Source organism: Syngnathus typhle, linkage group LG14, assembly GCF_033458585.1.
Source record: "Syngnathus typhle isolate RoL2023-S1 ecotype Sweden linkage group LG14, RoL_Styp_1.0, whole genome shotgun sequence".
Taxonomy (NCBI): Eukaryota; Metazoa; Chordata; class Actinopteri; order Syngnathiformes; family Syngnathidae; genus Syngnathus; species Syngnathus typhle.
Window position 1 is genome coordinate 2,028,859 of NC_083751.1, and position 21,173 is coordinate 2,050,031.

The window sequence follows — 21,173 nt, forward strand, 5'->3', positions numbered from 1 at the left end:
ATATTCACATCAATAAATGAATTTATATTTATTGAACGTATTAAGTATACAGACAACATAAATCACATAAGACATACTGTAAACTGGCCGCGAATCAGTTGGCGGCTAGCGATAGACGCTAACGTAGCATTCTACTGAATCAATCAAACCTCAAACAATGTAAGAGGATTCAAGACACCAGTCAATCAAGATCCAAATTGAAATAGTTTATCCTTTATTTTTTTCCTGTAGTGACACATATGGCAACTAACCAGTTGGCGCCTAGCGGGAAAAGTAAAAGTCGATATTTCACTCGGTGTTCCTTGTTAAACAACACAAAAAGATGAACTCCAATCCACAACAATAGTTACATAAGAGCCAAGTTAAAATCGCTTTTCAACACAACATCTGCCAGCTATCCAGTTGACGGCTAGCGCTAGATGCTAACGTAGCAGCCTACATTCTCATTTCATGCCCCTTCTTCGGATTAGAAAGAATTTCGGTTGCTTCGCGGCTTCAGGAGCATTAACTGCGCTGATGCATTTTGCCGCAGGTCTTAACGGCCTCTGCCACTTAGTCCTTTTATTTAAACGCCAAGGCGCTACATTTACATGCGCAAATTAATGGAGTTGCAATGCAGTACTTGAACTCGAGACGGAAGGAAAAAAATCTGTCTGGAGATCTAAAGTGGTAATGCCAATTGCCCAAGTAGATGTGCGCGTCTTTAAAGCGACAGACTCATTTCCACATTTCCTGTGGCACAAATCGATGCCTTGTTGCCATAGCGCCTGCTGATAATGAAGGCGGGGCGGAACGCGCATGTCAGGAAACGAATAAGGCCAACGTGAAGGTGATGTTGAGGTTAATGAGCAAACATAACGCTTAATGTTCAGCCATTTAAACCTGTATTGATGCTCACTTCCTCTTGACCCTTTGGTTTTTTTTATTTCTGGCCTTTTCCAGAAGCACTTATTCTGATTAGCAGCTACTCCAAAGCCGTGACGGGAGAATACGTACGATGCTTTCAGACTGATAAAAACTCTCGGTGGTTGAATCCAATTTGCTTGTGTGTTTATATGTTGAGCGGATGTGATAAAAAAAAAAAATAGGAGCGTTGGCGAGTTCAACTGGCATCTGGTTGTTTTTATCTTGTGGCGATCCAGCAAGAGGAGCTCACTTTGACGCTATCGTACGATTTATCTGCAGCCATTTTGACCCAACTTGTTTTCATCTTCCCGTTATCTGGCCGTGTCATCTTGTTCCATCTGTAAAATTCATGAAAGCGACCTCCTACTCCACAGACTTGCCCCTCCCAGCGGCCATCTTTTCCCACAGTGTTGTGCATGTCTCTTTTAAGACTGCCAAATGAATCCTAATGATGTTTTTCACGGCCATGAAGAGGGGGGCTTTCCAGATTTGACAGATTGTCCTTCGCTTTTGCTCATATTGGCTGCAGATGGAGAATGTTTGGCCAAGTGAAGTGAATAAACAGAGCTACTGAATGTCTACAGTGCTGCTCCATCACTGGGGTTGTGTCTCGGAGTTTATAATTTCAGTTTGGAAGTCCGAGGACAGATCCTTCCAGTACGTCTAGATTTATTTCTATTTTTGCCTCAAGTATCGGTGGTTGGTATCGGCAGTCTTCACGACTACCTGACCTTTCATCTTTTGAGGCTGTACTTTTTAAATTGGCAGTCTAACTTGCCGCGTTTCCATTTTCACGTCGCTTCTGTTTGTTTCTTTGGAAGAGGAAGTCGTGTTCTTTTGTACGGTGGCAGAACATTGAGGTTAAACGGTCAAGGTCGAGATGGCGGCGTTGAAAAGCCGAGCCGGAGTTGCGCGAGCGGCCCCTCGTGAGTGTGCGGCGTGACTTCATCATTGCCAGCTGTAAAAGAATCTTTAAATAAATCTGACTCATTTGATTCCCATGGCATCGATCTGTTTTTGCCAAGCGCTAGGCGCTAAATTAGCCGCTTGGAGTTAGCCTTGAAGAATCGCAATCAACTCTGTTTGACTTCCAAATGAAACCATGAGCAGAATATTTTTGAATGTCTGTTGATCCAAGGTGAGCAAAATATTGCAGGAGGAAGAAAAAAAAGAGAAAAAATACCAATTTCTCTATTGATTGTTGCCAATGAGCGTCAGCCTGAGGCCACTTTGTGGAGGCTGTCCAGTTTTTTTTCCCCTGTTAATGGACATTAGACAACAATAGCGTTAAGATAAACAATTTTTTTCCAGGGGTGTTTTATTAGACTGCTGGAAAAAAACATTCTGGAGAAACTAACCAATGTTTTCCACAGTGGCTTCATGGTTTGGGTCATCTTAAAAGCAGCGTTTGTTAGCTGGCGCAGCATCTTGCTACTCCCCGAGAAAACTCTCCGTTATTATTCTCAGGGTCAAATATGGTAGTAGGAGGCAAAGTGACTCACTTAACAAAGAGCAACAGTTTGACAGATTGGGACAATTCTTGTTTTTTTTGTATTTGAAACGACAGTGTAACTGTTTTGCTAGCTTAATGCTAACACTTAATGAAAAAACGCCATAGAGGAGCTAAAGATTAGCATGACTGTGCTATAATGCTTAAAGCAGGGCTTCTGTCTCTCTTTTTTTTTTTTTGAGGGACCACAATGTTCCCTCAACAACCCTCAAGCGTTATTCTCTGACATTCTTTCCCGACTGCTTTTTTATTGAATCAACACGCCAACCGGAGCGGGGTCCAGCGGTGGCTTTTTTTATCGATTCCGTCGTCTCCATCAGACATACTAAGTGACCGCAGACAGCTTAGAAGGGTTTCACCCCGAGTGTGTTTCATGCAAATCAGCCAAGATGTATGTTCCCGGGTGACTGAGCCCCGGCGACGGCGTTGATATGTTAGCCGCCAAGTGTGTCATGTCAAAGCGTTTAATTGTACGTGCGGCACGACAGCCCGTCAGGCTTAAAGAGAAAGAAAAGAGTCGCTCGTGCGTGACGCGCCGTCTTTGACTCCCCGCCAGGGTCATTCGGGTCGAAGCGAGCGACGTCTCTTTTTAATTTGTGCGTCGGCCTCACGCCATTGTGGAATCAGCCGCTTTTGTGGCAGTGCGGAGCTTTTGAAAGTGGCCACTTTTCATTCACCGATGGTGACGAAGAGCCGAATCGGGTTTTGCACTTATATGAGACGACCGGTTGTATTTTTTGCTATTTTCAATATGGCTAGTTCTTTCCGTACTCTCTCACCAGGCGTGAAAATCACCTTCCGGGAGTCGTCTCTGTGAAAGCACAAGCGATGTAGATCTCTCTCAACTTCCTTCTTTTGCCCTTCAGCTTTCAAAGCTCCGACTTAGACTCACGACGGCGCAGCCTCCCCCTTGCGCAAAACCCGAATCCACTTTAACAAACAGTTCCTAAAGCCTTGAAGCGGCGGGAGTGTTAAATGTCAAACTTGCCAGCCACTTTGGAAGTCGACCTTAGCTTTTTTAAATCTGGTCAAATGCATTTAGGGGGGGCCTACTTCATTTGTTGATAGGTGGAGGCAGTCGTTTTTCTCCGAGCTTCACATGGATAGAGACATCTTGGATGGGGCCGACTTGGCAGCCTCGCTCTCCGATTAACATGCTCCTCAGACACGGTGAAAGGGGGATCGAACTCGCGCACAGCCGGAGCCCGGCGAGTCCCGCCTGCAATGTTCTTCCACTCTGTGTGTTTGTTTCTCTTTTGGTTTTATGGCTTGATCCCAGCACACACACACACACGCACGCACGTGTCTCTTTGTTCGCAAATTGTGTGATCGACACCGCAGCGGCCCGCGTCTCCTTTCCATACGAGGTGTGACATTCAAAAGAGATCAAGCCGAAAATAAAGCCGGCCCGGAGAAAAGGAAACAGGTGGGATAGTTGCCAACCAATTGGAAGACGAGACGGTCGCGGGAACGAGTGATTGAGGGCGCTAAGGTGAAGGGACTTTTCAAGAGATTCTCGAATGACTCATGCAAATCTCCATCTCTGGCGCTTGCCTTCACTTATCCTCTCGGGTGCGTTTGAAAATTACATGGCAATGTTGTTTATGATGGGGTGTAGCTCTTGGCGCCGTTTTCTTCCTGGGAGATTGCGCAACACAGCTGCGGGACACATAATTGTGTGAATGCCCGCGTTCACGTTGCACCGTTGCAAAGCAGAAAAAAATATATTGCTCAATTTTGTCCTTTTGGACGCGGTAGCGGAAAATCGGATTTCCTCAGGCGTATTCCCGATGTGTGACAGGAATCGTGTTCCTGCGGCTGATATTCCTCGTATTGAAATTGCATGGAAATTCTGTCATCCATCCATCCATCCATCCATCCATCCATCCATCCATCCATCCATCCAGCTTGATGGCAGGGCTGGCTGACCCCAAAACAAAGCACATTCCAGTCGTCCACCCAAGATGTAACAAAGGCCCGCGTCTGTTTCTCGGATGACTGTTGCATCATCAAACTTTCTGTTTTATTTATAACCATGTCGGAGTTGATCTCTGCGTGTTTTTTTTTTTTTTTTTCCAGCCATTGGCTCCACTAAGCCGCTTTCTCCAATGGTGATGGATGGAGTTGCTTTTAGCCTCCCGTCAGTCTGGGAGTGTGTTTTCTTTTCATGCTTAATGCAGTGGCGCTGGAGTCCTCCTCCAAAGCTGGTTTGAAGAGTGATTAATGGCATTGGCCCCTGAACCCTGCCCCGCTAATGACGCTCGTAAACCGGGAGAGCAGGTCAAATGTCAGGCCCGTCGTCTCCGCCGTCGTCGTGTCACGGAATGCTCCGTAGCCGTCTCACGTTTTGCGGTCGGCGCTCTTGAGGAAGCGTCGGAGATGAATGAATCATCATATGAAAGTCATGCGGAGGGTAGGCAAATATAAAAGGAATGGGAGGAAAGCCTGATCTCAGCTCTTCTGCTTCGCTCCCCTGAAACGTGGCCCGTTAATTAAGGCGGAAACCCGGACAGAATGTCTTTGTTCTACACGACGACTGCAGATGCTTTGTTGCCCGCCGTCATTCGGAGTCCTGTGAAGGTTAATGACGGTGACGCCACTCCAGCTCCCAGAAATTCGATGCTGTTACGATTATTACACGACGGCACTGACGTTCGGAATGCTTAATCGGACTTCCACGATTATCTTATCTGTGTAATAAAACAACAAAATGATTACCCATTCAAAAAATGCGAGTCAAACTGATTCGAAGCGTTTTAAATCCTTTTGCACCTCACGAATCAAAAACCGAATCGAATCATCCAGCGACGAAATTTGCCTCCCTGAAAGTTCGCCATTCTCGTTATAGCCGGGAGAGTCCCAAGTTCTAAAACTACCACCTCAGAACCGAGTCGAGTCAAACCATGTGACTCGAGTCCGCCGCTTCTGGTTTTGATCCGGTTGTCTGCTGCGCTGGCCTTGTCATGCCATGACTTCATTTGTTTTCTTTCGATTAGCGCTGACTCCTGAGAGCACAGACTTCCACGAGCGCCAGCGTGGAGAGTTATGCGTCTCCGTCCTCCAAATATGTTGTGCGTCACGCAGTGATCTGTGGCGCTGCCTGGGAAAAGCGGCTGACTGAACGCCAAAGGTCACCCCTCATTTTTCATCTCGCCTTCGCTCAACCTTTTCGCACCCTCCTCTTTCCCTTCGCCATCTTATTGGATCTCCGAGGTTTCACGGCCACGCAAATATCGCGTGAAGCGACTCTCTGGCGTCTCGCGCAAAGACGAAATAAATCACGTGTGTCCAGGGGAGGCCCGTTGTTTATCGCTTTAGTCTTGCGAAGGAGATAAGAGGAACTCGCTGTGACTAATCAAAATGGCGACGGCAGATGCCCGAGGATGTCCAGTAGATAAGCAGACTAGAATGATAGCGACTGCGGCTAAAGATCATGCGAATCTTTATCGACAATGAGAAATATTTTGAAGTGAACTTGAATAAAGTGACCCGGCAGCGTAATGGGTCAATTAGTGGTGACTTCCAAATTCAAAGCGTGGCTTTGTCTTTCTGAGCTCTCACACGGTCAGATGATTACACAGCAAAGCTTTTTTAGGTCCAAATTAAATTGAACCTCTGGCAAGCAAACCCATTTTGAAGCAAGTTCAGTCGTTCTCCATAAAGTAGTCTGCTAACTCGAAAAAAAAACAAATAAATTGGACAACCAAAATGTTTCTTTTATTATGTGTAACTAATTAGCATTTTCAATTATCGGTCTGCCTGCTTGAGCAAAACACAAAGGGTCAAAGCATTGATCCCAGAGGTACACCATCAAAGTGTTATTAGCTTAAACATAATAAGCAGTCAAGTATTCCCCACTCACTGTGCAACTGGCTCTTTCTTTCTTTCGCATTCATTCCGGACATTCTTTTAGCCTGGCTCGCTGCAACTCCCCCTCGCTAAGTTGAATGCCTTACTTGTATCCCTCTCTCTCTCTCACCTCTCGTCAGCGCTGCATTGTTTTTGTCATTTCCATTCTCCTTGCTCGCCTTCTCCCGCCTCTCTTTGCCTTAAATCCTCTGGAATGGAATCGCAGCCGGCTATCATCCGCCCGTGATTGGACACTCTCCATAAAGCCGCTCGCTAACATGACAATTAAGCTAGGCTCGGGGGAAATCTGTTGGGTGTCTCTTTTAAGATCACATAAAAACAACGGAACAAGAGTGCGTGACTTACTTTATATCTTATTACACGTACGCTCGTAATTCTCAACTGCGTAAAAGTCTGAAGGACGTCACCGCGGGCCCGACGCTAAATCAATCGGTGGTGGTTTGACATCATCAAGATTTGAAGTAAAAAGTCTATAAAAAAAAATAAAAAATCTGCAGAAATTTAGTAGGCGACATTCAACTGCTTTAATGTGAATTTTATTTTCGTGTACTGTTAATGTTGGAGCAGAAATGGGTCATTTGAAATCTTTTTTGGTAGGCAAATCGAAGCTGGCTCACAAGGGAGCCAGGATTTAATTGAGCGTGCAAATTTACTTGCCAAACCATTTGAAATTTTAATCAAGAAACTATAATATGCTTTGTAGCTTTCTATTATTCATACAATGAATCGATCTTTATCTGTTATGAGACTTCTGCTGCTGTGGTTGCGAAACAATGAAACTTGGGGGGGGGGGGAAAACAAGTGAAAATGTTTCCAAATGGAAACTTTGGCTCATTTTTGCTTGTTGGGAATCTCCAGCACATTCCGAGGTGTCGAATGAGAACACGTCTGGCATCTTTTCTCATGGAAGTGTGGCTGTCAAATTCTGATTTTTCTGTGTGTGGCAACACATTGACAAGATCCAGAAGGAGCTGGAAAGTTTTTTTTTTTTTTGTCATCGTTTGGAGCTTTAACATCAAAGTTGGGCTTGAGAAATATGGGATAGTGTTTTACTATATTTTTGAGGGCAAGGGCTTTTTTGCATTTATAATTGGCGTCAATTATACACGCATTTTCTCTCTGTCTGTAGGCTGGCCACGTTCCTCTTTGTTCTATTTGTATTCCTATCCACTGGATTGTGTGTGGTGACTTCCCAAAGCTGCCGGCGGCAAATGTGTTTGTTGGCACTGCAGAATAAGTACTTAAATGTTGGACTAAAAAAAAAAAAAATCAAGTATATGCAGATTTAGATTGACAGCCTTCGAGCATGGAAAAAGAGAAGTTCACTCCATTCCAATTTGCCAACCTTTGACCTTTTTTTTTGTAACCTCTCAGGCGAATCACCTTGAATTAAAAAGCTGGCGAAGGACGAGCGACATCATTGACGGCCCGGCGATTTGAAGCCTTGCCTCCCCGACTTTATGACGGCGGCGACAGCTCAATGTTTCCTCGTTGACTTTGCCAGGAGTCGGACAAATTGCCGCGTTAAATCGCCGTCGGAAGCCAAGCTGAGCGTGTTGCTGACTTTACAAGTCCAATTTCATTAGTCGGAGGTGCGCTTCCTCGCGGCCGGGCTGCCATCTGGATTCCGTTGGCAGCCCGATCGCTGTCCATCAATCTGGAAATACGTCGGTCGTAACCTCGGAATGCGTTTTATCTCCGCCGTGATTCCGATGTCCTTGCGCTGCTCACCTTTTATGAGCGCAAATTGCCAAATTTGTTCATTTTGGGGGGAACTCGGCTGGAGACATTCGTCATCATTACCATTACATTACATTAAATGCTTGAGGATTGCCCAATCTAATTTGGAACTAATTATTACACTCCAGTTGCCGGCAGCATTTGGGTTGTCCGCCCACGACGCAACAATGGCCGCCGTGATAGCTTATCTGCGGCCCGATCCGCGGCGCTGACTCGCTCGCCTTCACCTGACCCCGATGACGCCGAGGCGGGCGCTGAGTAATTTGCACCCCCAGACTCACTTTGATGATAATGACAGGCCGGAGAATTTGAGAAATTCTCCATCAAGATAAGCCGATAAGGTTGCAGAGGGCGCACAATGCCGCTTTTGTGTGCGGCTGAAAATCAGCTATAGATTCTGTCATGGCCAAACTTTTGTAATCATAAAATCTTTTTTTTTTTGGAATGCAAAAAAAGTCCATGATTATAAAATATGAGGACATTTATTTTTTATTGTTAAATACATTTTTCCTAAAATCCTAAAAGAAACTTGAATTTATTTTTCCTAAAATCCTAAAAGAAACTTAAAATATAAACAAATACCAAGACGACTTTTTAGCAGCGCCATTTAGTTGAAGTACCCGCAGACTATTTTTCTCCATTTTGAGGATGTTGTCATTGTTTGTTCCGCTTCGATTAGTTACATAGCCCAATTGGATTAGACTTAATTGGCTTACACGCAGATATGTAATGCGCACCACTTAGGCTCAGCTAAAACGGACTTGAACGAGCGACAGATGTGGGGAAGGACCAAAAGCGGACACGGCTGGCGGGCACGTCTGATGCCATGTGTTCGCAATCTGCTGGCAAAAGTCGAAGCGCTGATACTTTTGTTTGAAAGTGATTTTTTTTTTTCTTTATATCAGCGCTTCAGAAAATCTTTGCCTGAATTATTCCATTCTTGTGAAAATTCCGTTTTGTTTTTTTTTGCTTCTTCCCATTGTGTCATCCAGCGGGCGAACTGAGGCCACATTCGAACGTACCAGATGATATTTTTATTTATTTCTTCTTACATAAGTGCGGCTCCGCAAACGTGAGGTTCCGTCAACAGTGCGTGGCGGAAAAAGCGAGCTCCGTGACTCGAAGTCGGCGGGTCGACACGGTGACTCATCCCCGACGCTCATTGGAACAAGATGTTGCTTTGGTTTGTCTTTTGGAAATGATGTTTTGAGAGATTTCCAACGATGAGCTATTAGCATAACGTGCAAACAAGGACTACAAGGAACGTGATGATTACAAGTGAGGCGATTCCAGGCCTTTGGAGGTTTGCGGCCTGCGTCATAAACATTCCGTTGATGCCGATTCTAGCGAAATTTATGTCTGGTGACTGAGGCGAACGTTGCGGCTTGCTTGTCGTCAACACTTGGACTCTTTTATATCCTGTACAATATCCTGAGACGTGGTGTTTCCTCACGATTCAAAGGTGGACCACCAAGCTCGCTGCAACACATGTAGACCGACAATAGAACAATACTCGTATATGCGTATATTCTTTATCCTCTGCCAAAAATGAGTATTATTGCGGTTTCTTGCGCAAGAATTAGACCGAGCCTCGGTGGCGGCACGAACGACATCATGGCCGTCAGCATGGTGCCGGTGAAGATGTCGTTTGAATGAAATCTGTGGTATTTGACAAATCCTCCATCTTGATTGAGTTCATGTTTGTGCGTTTGCTCTTCACATTCCTCCGTTTCATTTGGCAAACACTCATTCCCTTCACTCTGTCTATTCTTTCTCTTTTTGTGCACAGGCTCGGCAATTCTGTTGCCATGGCGACAGCGGCCCCTCCCTTCCTCTTCCTACTCTGCTGGCTGCTCCGAACAGCCTGCTCCGCATTCCCCGAGGAACCAGGCCCTATAAACTTCATCCCCACCGAAGGTACGGGACCTTCTCTCGCTATCTCCCGTCCGGTGATGGCAAAAGTGCGAGAAAAAAAAAAATCAGGTTAAAGTACTGAGTACTTGGGGTCACGGCCTCACACGTAAGGTGTTGAAGCTGGTCTAGGGGTCACGATGCGGAGGTCGTGGAGGTCAGACGGGGGTCGGCGATGCGGAGCGGGTGTGGAAAGGCGCTTGCTTGCATTTACAACTTTCCCACACACGTGGATGTCTCTGGAGATGCTACCCCCCCCGCACTCAGACTTGGAGTCTCCATGTCAGCTCAGCAGCTCCAGACCAGGATCAATTGCGGTTCAATCGCATTGATTGATGGCTTCCCGGCCTGCTTAATGTATCGATAGTAGAAAGTCAGCTATAGATTCGGTCAAGCCCTCCGAAGACGTCGAGAGCAGCCTTTCCCACACTTCGCCATTCCGGATGTGAATGAATGGCAAGTCCCAGGGGCGGAGCTAGGTGGTGGGCAGTTGGGGTCACTGCCACCCTCTGATAGAGGAAGATTTTAACGAACACGGTTGATTCAGTTGATTAGCTTCATTAAAAAAAAGCGACAAAGGTTTATTTGAATGCTCCTAAGAATTTATTTCGTTTGGCACTTTTGCATTACAGAGACGGAAATATACGAGTCATTTCTCAGAAGTCACTTTCCATGCAAACATGATCAAAAGCCATCCGAACGAAGACACGGCGCACCATAGAATTGCGATTTCCCAAAATAGCTGCTTCAGAGCAGAAATGGAAAATTGCCTTTGCACCCAGCAAAGGAAAGTGAGTGATGAGCTGTTATTGATTATAATTAGATGACATCAGCACCAATGCCTGGCGTGACGTTCAAATACGTGCCAGACGGTGACGATGGAAGGCGCGAGCGTCAGCCATTCAATTTCACATCCTTCCACCTTTCCCGATGTTTAAAACCGACTTTATCGCAGGGCTGCAATTTGTGCATTTGCTGTTGGTGCGTATCTGTAAAGATTTACACTTTAGTGGCAATCTGGCCTTGGGGAAGTTTCTGCGTCGGAGTGAGCTCGGTCCAATCTGCCGGGATCGCATTACGAATGACTCGAAATCGGATGTGGCTCTACATCAATTTTCCAAGAATGAATGCCAGATTGGGATCAGTAATTACGCGTGTGTGTCTTTCGCCTCGTAATAGTGTCAAGACGCTATCCGGTGTTTCTGGGCCGACCTCACCACACGTGGCAGCGACAAGAACCTCTTCATATCCAGAGGGTCATCCAAGTCAACCGAACACTCTACATTGGAGCCAGGTACGGAATTTATGGGGTTGTTTTGGCAATTTGATTGCTGCAATTTTCCTGAGTTAATGGATTATTTCTAGTTGTCTTGATTTCCATTACGCAAGGGTCAGGGTTATTATCGTGTTTGAGCAGACACCTGGTCCACCTCAGTTCTGGAGCAGAATCCACCAGCAAGAGGGTGAAAAGTTCGATACAAAATCAATACACCATCATCCAATATTTTGCTGAAAGCTGGAAAACAAAGCGATACATTTATGATAGGACATCAAATCCCGACATGACATCACACTTCAAATAGTTTTTCCGTGAAGTCATCCCAGCTTATAATGTCAAATGTCTGTTTGACGATAACTCTTGATGTGTGAGTAGTTGGAGACGACGCTTTCGCGACCTCGTTTTGTCCGTCACTCTGATGGATTTGCTGATCCTGGACTCGGTAAAACAGCTCTCAGCTGCGTTGGGCTTCGACAGTTCAGCCGCTTTTTTTGGGGCTCCCCGGAGGCCTTCCGCGGCCGACTGCGAACCCCCGAGATTTACTGCACATGTTTTCCAAATTCTAATTTTACTCAGAACGTGGTAAAAATCCATCAACGGCCATCCCAGCATGTGGTGTTGGTTTACGTCTGTCGTTGCAGTTTCCAATGAGGGCGACCAGGAAATGACCCAATCGCTGGCCCCCACCTGGTCCGACCTCACTACCGAGAAGCAAAGTCGTAAATATTTCAAATCTTGGAAGCTCGTTCCAGCCATTTTGCGTGCACGTTGCCCAATAATAAAAAAGTATGGCTCCCGTGGTCGGAGGGTCGTCGTTAAAATACAGCTGACCCTAGAAACTTTCAAACTTGAAATTTGAGCTAAACTGTTGCGTAAAAATCGGTCCTGATCGGTCAAAATAATAACCAGAACCGCAAGCGACGTCTCAAGATTGGGAAGCACTCCCTCGTGTCTCACTCCTCTTTATTCGATTTCAAAATCTAGTTAGCGAGTCTTGCTAACGGCTAACTCCGCCACGGTTTGGAATTATTCATGAATAACGTGTCAAATAAATCAGAATTCATTGTTCTCTACTGGTCTTAGCTGAAAAACCGCACTTGTAAAAGTGTTTTCTGGAAGCGTGAGCACATTTGAGATCGAGCGGGCCTTGGCTTTTCCATCCTGGTGATAAACAACACGTTGCTCCCTCCGGTGTGATATTACTTAAACGAAGCGCTACGCGGCGGCGCTTCGATGTAACGCAAGTGTTTTTGAAATTGTAGAAGTTATCCGATATGGGATGTCTCAGCCATGCGGATGCTCGTAAAAATGCTAACCACCAGAATGTTATATGAGCGCGAGTGAACGAGGATTTATGTCAGCGAAAGGAAGCCTATATAAGTTTAATGAGGCTAGCGGTGTTTGCGGCTACCTGACAGGCGGCGGCGGCGGTACGTTTGCAAAGAAGCCGATCGGCGTGTAAATGCGCAAGCCGCTTATGACGGCGGAGTTTTAAAGTAACTCCCTCGCGCGATGGCAGCTATGACTTCAGGCGGGCGCGGGGCACCTTGATAAGCCGCCCCACGCGCCCCTAAATCCTGTCACCATTAGCATAGGCACTTCTCCGAGTGCAAACGGCCGTAAATCTCTGCCCCTCAGCACCTGCTGAGTGCACACACCTCTGCCGAGACGCTTCCCGTCATCGCCAAATCAAAGTATTAAACGGCACCTCGCTGGGTTAAGCCCCGAGTCATTGCTGCCGAGTCACTTTTCAGACTTAGGGCTCAGAAACGTTCATTTTTTTTGTTTATTTCGGAAAGAACAAACACTTCGATGCAATGATGCACAATTTAGTAGTTGCCCTGGTTTATTCCCTTCCTTTTTTTTTATTATTAGCTTGTATAATACAGTGTTCATTCTCTTCATTAACCCTACTAAATAACACATTGCTGTCACGGATTAATGAGTAGATTTCAAGGTGGAAAATTAATTTCATATGTGATTAAATTGAATTACAAACTTCATCATGGAGCCTTAATAAAGCAGTTAGAGGCTTTTCTACGATAACAACTGACTTTTTATTTTTTTTATTATTTTTTTAATCAAGCTTTACAGTCTGTGTATTAGTGTGTGTGACTTGCTGCCTTCATCGGCCCACGCACGCTAGAGGTCACCGCAAGTTGCGGGCAGGTCGAATGCCTCAAGGCGGGCAGACGGACGGCTACACAGACAGTTCAGCCTAGTTGTGCTTTTTTGTTATAATATGTATTATATTTTATGTATATATATGTATATGTATGTCAGAAAAAACAACATAGGTTTGGTAACACGCTCTTTGGATGTTATAAAGCTAACATTAGCTAGCAGGCTAGCCATGAAAGGATGTCAAAATGCCGTCCGCAAACCCGATGATGGTTTTCCTCTTAATCTGTCCTCTTTAGAAGTTCCTACTCCACCATCTACTCGACGGTCCTTGTCAGCGTAAACAATTTTACGATTGTGATCACCAGGCGCCTCTTTATCAGGAAAAGTGTGACAGTAGCCGCCATAGCTAGTCAGAGATCCTGACACACTGCAACCTCTTTCCTATCTTAGCAAAAAAAAAAAACCTAAAAAGTCAACTCTAGGTTTTTCCCAGTTTTTATTATTATAGTTTTAGCGTCACAAATTCCGAATGTCAAAACCTCCAGGGTGTTCCAAAGTACTACGGTGAAGAGTGATTGGAAAATAGCCCACAAACTCTGCTGGTTAACTTTCCTAAAGGTCCTTCAAAATATATTCGTGCTCCATGATGCCAGTTTGGCTCGAAGAGACGCGGCAACGTTCCAAGTTGCAATACCAAGCGAGGGAGAAGCAGAAGTGTAGGTAACCGTCCTGGCTGAAGAGCTCTTAACCTCGAGGCCGTGGTATTTGGAAAGCCGGAAGGTCGAAGTTCATCAGCCGCTAAAGAATGAAAATGGATGTCTCTCTTGGGTAAAAGAGGTGTCGGGGTGTTCGTTAAATTATAGCGCAGGCACGTGCAGATCCGACTCCCCGCGTCCAAATTTATGCACGAGACCAAAGGCGGCAAAACAAGACGGTTGATTTGTAGCTTTTAAGAAGTTTCGCTGTTTAGGTTGAGGCCCTCATGTGTGGAGCTATGGAGTCCTTCAAGGCTGAAACATAAATAGCCGTAAAATGCCGTCACATTTCACACGCGCTCGATCTTCACCTTGTACCACATGCAGGGGAGGGGGTGATACAAATAGTTTGGCAACGTTAACACAATCATTTGAAACGAATATGCCCCCCGTGTTCATTTTTTTTAAGGGGAGTCCTTGAAATCGTCATCAAACTTTAATACCAGCCGGCGCCAACTTTGGCTTCACAATTTAGCATCGCTCATTTGTCAGGCTTTGGCTTATACAAGCGTTAGTGAGCCAAAGCACTTTGGAAAAAACCTACGGAGGGCTTTTCGGACATTCACAGCTGGACCAAGGATTGGCAACAAATCTTAGATTCAATAAACGGACATCTCGAAGGCTTCGGGGGAAGTCGGATCTGTCCTAGAAGCGTAACGATGATCAGGAGGCGTGTGTGCAATTATCAGCGTTGATTCAAGCAGCATTAATTCAATTTTTTTTTTCCTGCTGCTATTAGAGTGGACGCATGTCACAGGGCCAAGTTGGTAAAGCAAGGGAACACATTACTTCGGTTGTCCTTGGGGCTAACTAGCGGTAAAAACAAAAACATTAATCCCCAGTGCAATAAAAATCTGCTTCCAATCATTGTCTTCAAACGTTTGCGGTGTGCGTGCGTGCGTGACGTAGCCCTCGGCTGGAAATTTATGTTGGAGGTATTAAATTGAATTTATTAAGGAAATGTTGACAGGAATAAACTGCTTGGACGACACCCAAAAGCAAAAGAAAAGAGAACTTGAAAAAATGTTTTGGGAGCCAGCAATAAAAGGCTCTGCTGGACGCTGATATATCTTTGACTTTGTCGTTGGCCGGCTGCCACGCCGCTTCTCCGTAGGGATGACCTTTTCCGAGTGGAGCTGGACATCGCCGCCGCGGACGAGATGTTCTACAGTAAGGTGAGCGCCTCCCCGGCTCGGCCGCTCGCGCCGGGAATCTTCCATGACCTCGCTTGTGGACAGGCGGCAAACATTTGACCTTTTTCTGCCTCCAGAAACGAACATGGGAGTCCAACAAGAACGACATCAGGATCTGCAGGATGAAGGGGAAACGTGAGGTGAGAGCTTTTCAGTGAAATAATTGCGCTGAGGAGTTTAGAAATGAATGTGTTAATTACCCCCTAGTGGTTAAGGGGGCCTAAGCAGGAGCCTTGGGGTATACCGGTGAGGTGAACGTGCTAGACTTTTTTTTTCTGGAAAAGCATAAGAGTTTTTTCAGTTGATAGAAGAGTGACATTTACCTTATTACGTATTGTTGCGCGTGCATGTGTGAGGCCTTTCCTGAAAGGCTGACTCGGTAATGAAAGGTCTCCTGGCCTCTTAATGACTGCTCTGCCCGAAGTTAATGCCGGCAGGCGAGGACAGATAAGAACCTCCATGTCATACCAAGGCTTTCCACTTAGTCTGTTCATGTTATTTGAGGATTTGAAGGCGGAAATGCAAAGTGCCCACGACCTCGACTTGACGTTTTTTTGTTTTTTTTTTGATTAGTGATGCTTGACTGTCTACAGCAGCACTTTCCTCTCTTTAGTATTCATTCATTCTTTGGGCCTCTTACGCTTCTTATTGTGATAGGAGGGTGGTGATCTCGTAAAAATGCTAATTTGCATCTAAAGTGAGAGCGAGATAAGACCGAGATTCCCTCCCTTTCCAAAAAAAAAAAAAAAAAAAAACAGAGTTGCAATTAAAGGGTAAGCATTATGCATTTCCATAGCTCATTTTTAATTGGATTAATCTCACGAGATGGCGCTTGTTAGATTAGAATCAAGTGGGGTCTTTTTTTTTTTTTTTTTTAACTGATTGACATGCTGGAGGTGCAGGTGGGCTCAACAAGTTTTGCATATACAGCGTCATCCATATTCATCATACTTGAGTGTTGTTTTTTTTCTTTTACCTGTCGTCTCTTTGTCCGGTACCCGTGCACGCATTAACGAGGCGCGCAATTAAACAGAAAATCTCAAGCACCTTCCCCAACAACACGGATACATCTCCGCCACTTCACCTCCTGCAAATGTTTCCCCGTTGCTGGGAGGGAAGTGGCGGAGCGCGTGTCAGATGTGATGCATTCACCACCTTATAATTGGTTTTGTAATTAAATGTTTCTGCCTGGCTGATCACAAAGGACATGCTATTCTCCCTAATTAGGCAGAAAATGTAATATCCTGCTTCTCGCCGCATTTTACCTTTCGTCCTCTTTTCGAGTCGTCCGGGCGACTGTTGACGGCATCTCATTTGCATATTCTCGTCTTAGTCGCCTTTGTCCTTTGCTTGTCGCCCGCCCTCTTTTTATTTGTTCTGCCATTCGTCATATTCAGGGGAGGGGGGGGGGGCGGCACGGCAGGATGTGTCACATGATCTTGCCAACAGGCCATTTCGCATGGGTGGGGAACAGTGGGCGGGCATCATTATGGTCGGAGTTTGTTCAATATGGTGTTGATTGAGCTCGGCGTGGAGTGCTGGGTCGGGTGGGAGGAGGAAGGGGGGGGGGGACATGGTCACATAAATTTCAGGTTCAGTTAATCGTGCCTGCCCAAAATCGTGATCACCATTCAAACTGGATTACCGTAATTTTCTGACTATAAATCGCGTTTTTTTTTCATAGTTTGGGTGGGGGGGCGACTTATACTCAGGAGCGACTTATAGTCCGAAAATTACAGTAATTGTGCAGCTGTGGGTAATTTCAAAGTTCAAAATTCTGACTCGTCAAGTTAAATGCTTTTATGTCTTTCAACACATGTTAGGCCTGTGGAATGCAATTTTTTTTTTCCCCCCACAGTGGTCCAGTTTAAAAAGTCCAAGGAGACTCTAAAGCGCCCATCGCGGTGATGGTGACCCAATTAATTTGCCGTCTTTATGGTTCTGCCACCCTTGCCGTCCGTCACAATGACACAAGTGCGCCGTAAGCACGTAAAGGTAGGCAGGTTTTCCCCGAGTCTGCAAAGTTAGCCCAGATGGTGATTAAACGCTCGGCATGTGTGTGGCCTTCTGTTCGTCACGAGAGGTTAGCGAAAGCAAATTTGCGAGCTGCGACTCATTTGTGTTTCCACCGCGTCAATTTGCCACCTCGTTCTCAGCAAGCTGTCGAAAAAGGTGACGCGGGTCGAGTGCGGTCTGGTTGCAGGTTTTTTTTTCTCCACCTGGGAGTCATCGAACGCTATTTTTCCGGACTAGCCGCCTCCCACTGGTGTGTGATGTTTGTTTGTGGCCTGTGGTGTGTTCAGTCACAATTACCATCAAGCGGAGATGAAGGCCCGCAAGCCGGAGGGATGGGGATTAGTTTGGAGGGTGGGCGGGGTTTGGGGGGGGGGGGGGTTAAAAACCACGACACTCAAAGCGCCGCACGGTGCAGCGCTGCTAATTTGGTGCTGCCGTTAATTAATCCCCCACCCACATGCGCACTAACATCCATGCGCACCCTTTCATCCTGTCACGGTGCATCACTCGCTCCAAATGGTGCACCAGGGACGCTTTTTCTGGGAAGCGACACGGGGGCTTTTGTTAACGACTTGAGGAGTGGGCACGGGAAAACTCGCAGATCTCGACATGTAGGCAGACATGTATTCGCTCCAGCGTTGTATTTGAGAAGAAGTAGAGACACTTAAGAAAAAAAGGATGACATGAATCCCTGGAGCGGACTTAAAAAAAAAAAAAATCTGCATTTTTTGTTGTTTACATTATAGAATTTTTTTCTATGAACACTTTAAAATGTAGAGAGAGAAACTGGTTTCATAAAACATAATTTATAATAATAAGCTGCAAGTATGAATAAACAACCGTGTGAAAATACACAAATGCTAAAATAATTTTTTACCCCCAATAATTTTGATAGTTTGGCGCAAGGAAAGAGTTGTACAGTCTCTTTAATGAAAACTTTTACTGAGAAGAAAATTTATTTACAATGGTGCATGTTTCTTTTTTAAACCAGGAGCTAGCTAGCAATTAGCTTAGCTAACAAAAATACCTTACTTCTAATGCGTAAGGTAGAAAAGTTTTTCTCTGTATTAAACTAAAAATATTTTGCATGTTTTAAGAGCCTAGTTAGCCTGGGCTCAACTTCAGTGCTATTAAAACATGTTTGGATCGCTTTGTGTTGAATAAAACGTTTGCTAATTGATAGCAAGTGAAGCAATGCATATTTTTTAAGGTCAGAAATTTTCAATGGCCACTCTTGACTGCTCGTTTCCCGCCAGTCGCTAACATCAGGGAGGCAGCCAGCCATGTAATGGAAACTTTGGAGCTTTGGAGGAGCCACCGCGCTAAAGACGACCCCCTGATGCACCGCTGCCTTCCATAGCTATCGCACCCACGTTAGCGTAGCGGGTCACGGCGGGCAGTAACTGATATTTTACGAGCCTATGAATCAAACCGAGGCTGGGGAAATTCTTTACGACGGTGCCGGTGTGTTTTGTTTTGCGATCCCGACGAGGAATGTTGATTGTAGCCGGAGGTAAAACATTGTTTCGTTTGGCGTGGAGTCAAATGAAAAGTTTGTTGATTGTTATAGGTCAGAACAAAAGATGGGAAACAGATGCAATAGTCTGTTTTTCCACACTATTACTCCGTCGTGACTTGTGGAAAGTATTTGTTTACTTACATAGATTTGTTTTGGTATCTGCCCTTTAACTATTTACCGTATTTTCCGGCCTATAAGGCGCACCGGACTATAAGGCGCACCTTCAATGAATGGCCCATTTTAAAACTTTACCCTTATATAAGGCTCACCGGACTATAAGGCGCACCATTAATGCATCATGTCAGATTTTTAATCCAAATCAAATCATTCTCCATTTTATCTTTTTTATTTCAACTTCAGACGGAACAAATTACTTTATAATCATAAAATAATGATCCATAGTCTTTTTGAGTCATGATTCATAGTCTTCAGCGGGCCACTTATGATTGATTTCATGACACAATACTTCGGGCCAGTTTGAATTTAGGAATTTGGTCCATATATAAGGCGCACCGGACTATAAGGCGCACTGTTGGTTTTTGAGAAAATTTTAGGTTTTTAGGTGCGCCTTATAGGGCGGAAAATACGGTACTTATATATTTGAAATGGAGTTGAACGTTTTTGTACTTCTACTTAAGTATTGAACTTTTGCCAGACCTGTTTTTGGGAACATTTAACAGGATTTTAAAGCAAAACTAATGGTTTACCTAATTGAGATTTTATCTTCTTAATTGTGCAGGATTAATTATTGAAAGAAAATTAGCGGGAAATAACGCATTCAATCTCATTTTTCAGTTTTCGCGCTCCGAGCAACACAGAATCTTTTGTGTTTTTTAAGTAAGTCAACGCAAGTGTGGGGAAGAGCTTGGTTGTGTGGAAATTGTGTCTTATGATTTGATTTGGATTTGATATTTCTTTATTAGTCCCATACGGGGAGACTCCAGATACCAACACGATGGATGAAAGGAACGGCCCGAGTTGCAAATAACACAAACGCGTTGCAATTTAGTCCGCATCGGCAACCTAGCTTGCTAATAGGCGATAAATAAAAAGCATGGCAGATTCATCTCGGGCTGTGTTTATGCTGGCCCGTCGCCTGCTTCATCTGAGCAGGAGATAAATTTTTCAGAGGCCTCGCTGCTCTGCCAGTGTCCGTTAGAAGAGCAGGAGGACGCGAGGAGGAGGAGGTTCTGCAGTCGTCTGGGTTTTTGGCCGAGGCTTGCCAACACAGCACAGGTGGCGTTTTGTCTGGATTCCTCCCAGGGAAGGGAGGGGAGGAGCAGAGAGCGCACTCGGAAGGGACAAGGAGGCATAAGGACGTGAAACATTCGGCGCTATACGCAATTTTATCATTGGTTAATTCGCGGCCCCGTAATGCGTGGGCGGGCGTGTGCACGCGTGTTCCGAAAGCGCGACGAAAGCCTGATCCTGCTGACTTCATTTGTCTTTGAATAAAGCTTGCGCATGCCAGTGCCAAATTGCTTCCTGGAATAGATGAATGCCAGTTAATGAAATGAATTCAAGCAGCAGCAGATGAATTTTGCCAATCTTCATAGAGATGGAAAATGAGAATCAAAAAAACTCTCGTTAGAGTCTGACAAAAGACCCCGCCCCCTTGTTTTCATCCGAGAGGAATCGTTTGATCCATTATGGACGTTATGTGACGAAACTATAAAAAAAAAAAGTAACCTGCAAGGTTTCCAAATCAATGATAACGTCTAAATGTCATGATAAAACCAGACAGCTAAGCTACGTATGCTAGCTTGATTTAGCCTCAGCTACGTTTAGTTTAACTAGCCAATTGCTTGTCAAACATGAAGTTCCTAAACATGTTTTGTGCTCCGCTTTGATAGCCGTTTTACAAATCAGAACCAAACCCAAGTGCCGATTCCACGCCCGTTAACTCAGAGCAGACTGGCGCAGGTGGCGCGTGCTAATGAAAGTAGCACATAACTGTCACTCCGCAATGTGTCACTTGGAAAGTGACACCTCGTACTTGACACCACGCATCGAACACACACTTAACATTTTTTCTTCTCAACCGGTGAAAATGAGAACCCCGCCGGGAAGTTTGATTGGCGGTTTGAAGGCCGTCGACATCTGGCTTCCAGGGGGGTCCCTCATCATGACGCTGATGTCATCGGAAGCCTGGTGGGCCTGGTGCCGGACTGACTGGGGCGCTAATAGTTTTTACAGTAGACACGCGTGTGTGTCTTTCCTTTGTTTCGATTAACTCTCCAACAATGGTAAATAACATGGCAGAGGTTGTGTAGGGTTAGCCTACGCTAATGTTAGCACATTGGAAAGCATTTGTCAACGCTGGCTGCAGATTAACTCGAGTCATTTGTCT

General features: G+C 45.2%; 1 protein-coding gene across 3 annotated transcripts in view; it reads left to right on the forward strand.

Annotated features, from left to right (window-relative positions):
- Positions 1 to 21,173, forward strand: part of sema6bb (sema domain, transmembrane domain (TM), and cytoplasmic domain, (semaphorin) 6Bb) — a 68,614-nt gene that overhangs the window by 26,204 nt on the left and 21,237 nt on the right. For all 3 annotated transcript variants that reach the window (XM_061297708.1, XM_061297710.1, XM_061297709.1), the window contains exons 3-6: positions 9,816 to 9,943; positions 11,117 to 11,231; positions 15,210 to 15,270; positions 15,366 to 15,428. In XM_061297708.1, coding sequence (XP_061153692.1) covers positions 9,835 to 9,943; positions 11,117 to 11,231; positions 15,210 to 15,270; positions 15,366 to 15,428 — 348 coding nt within the window. In that variant the 5' untranslated portion in view covers positions 9,816 to 9,834. The remainder of the gene's footprint in view (positions 1 to 9,815; positions 9,944 to 11,116; positions 11,232 to 15,209; positions 15,271 to 15,365; positions 15,429 to 21,173) is intronic.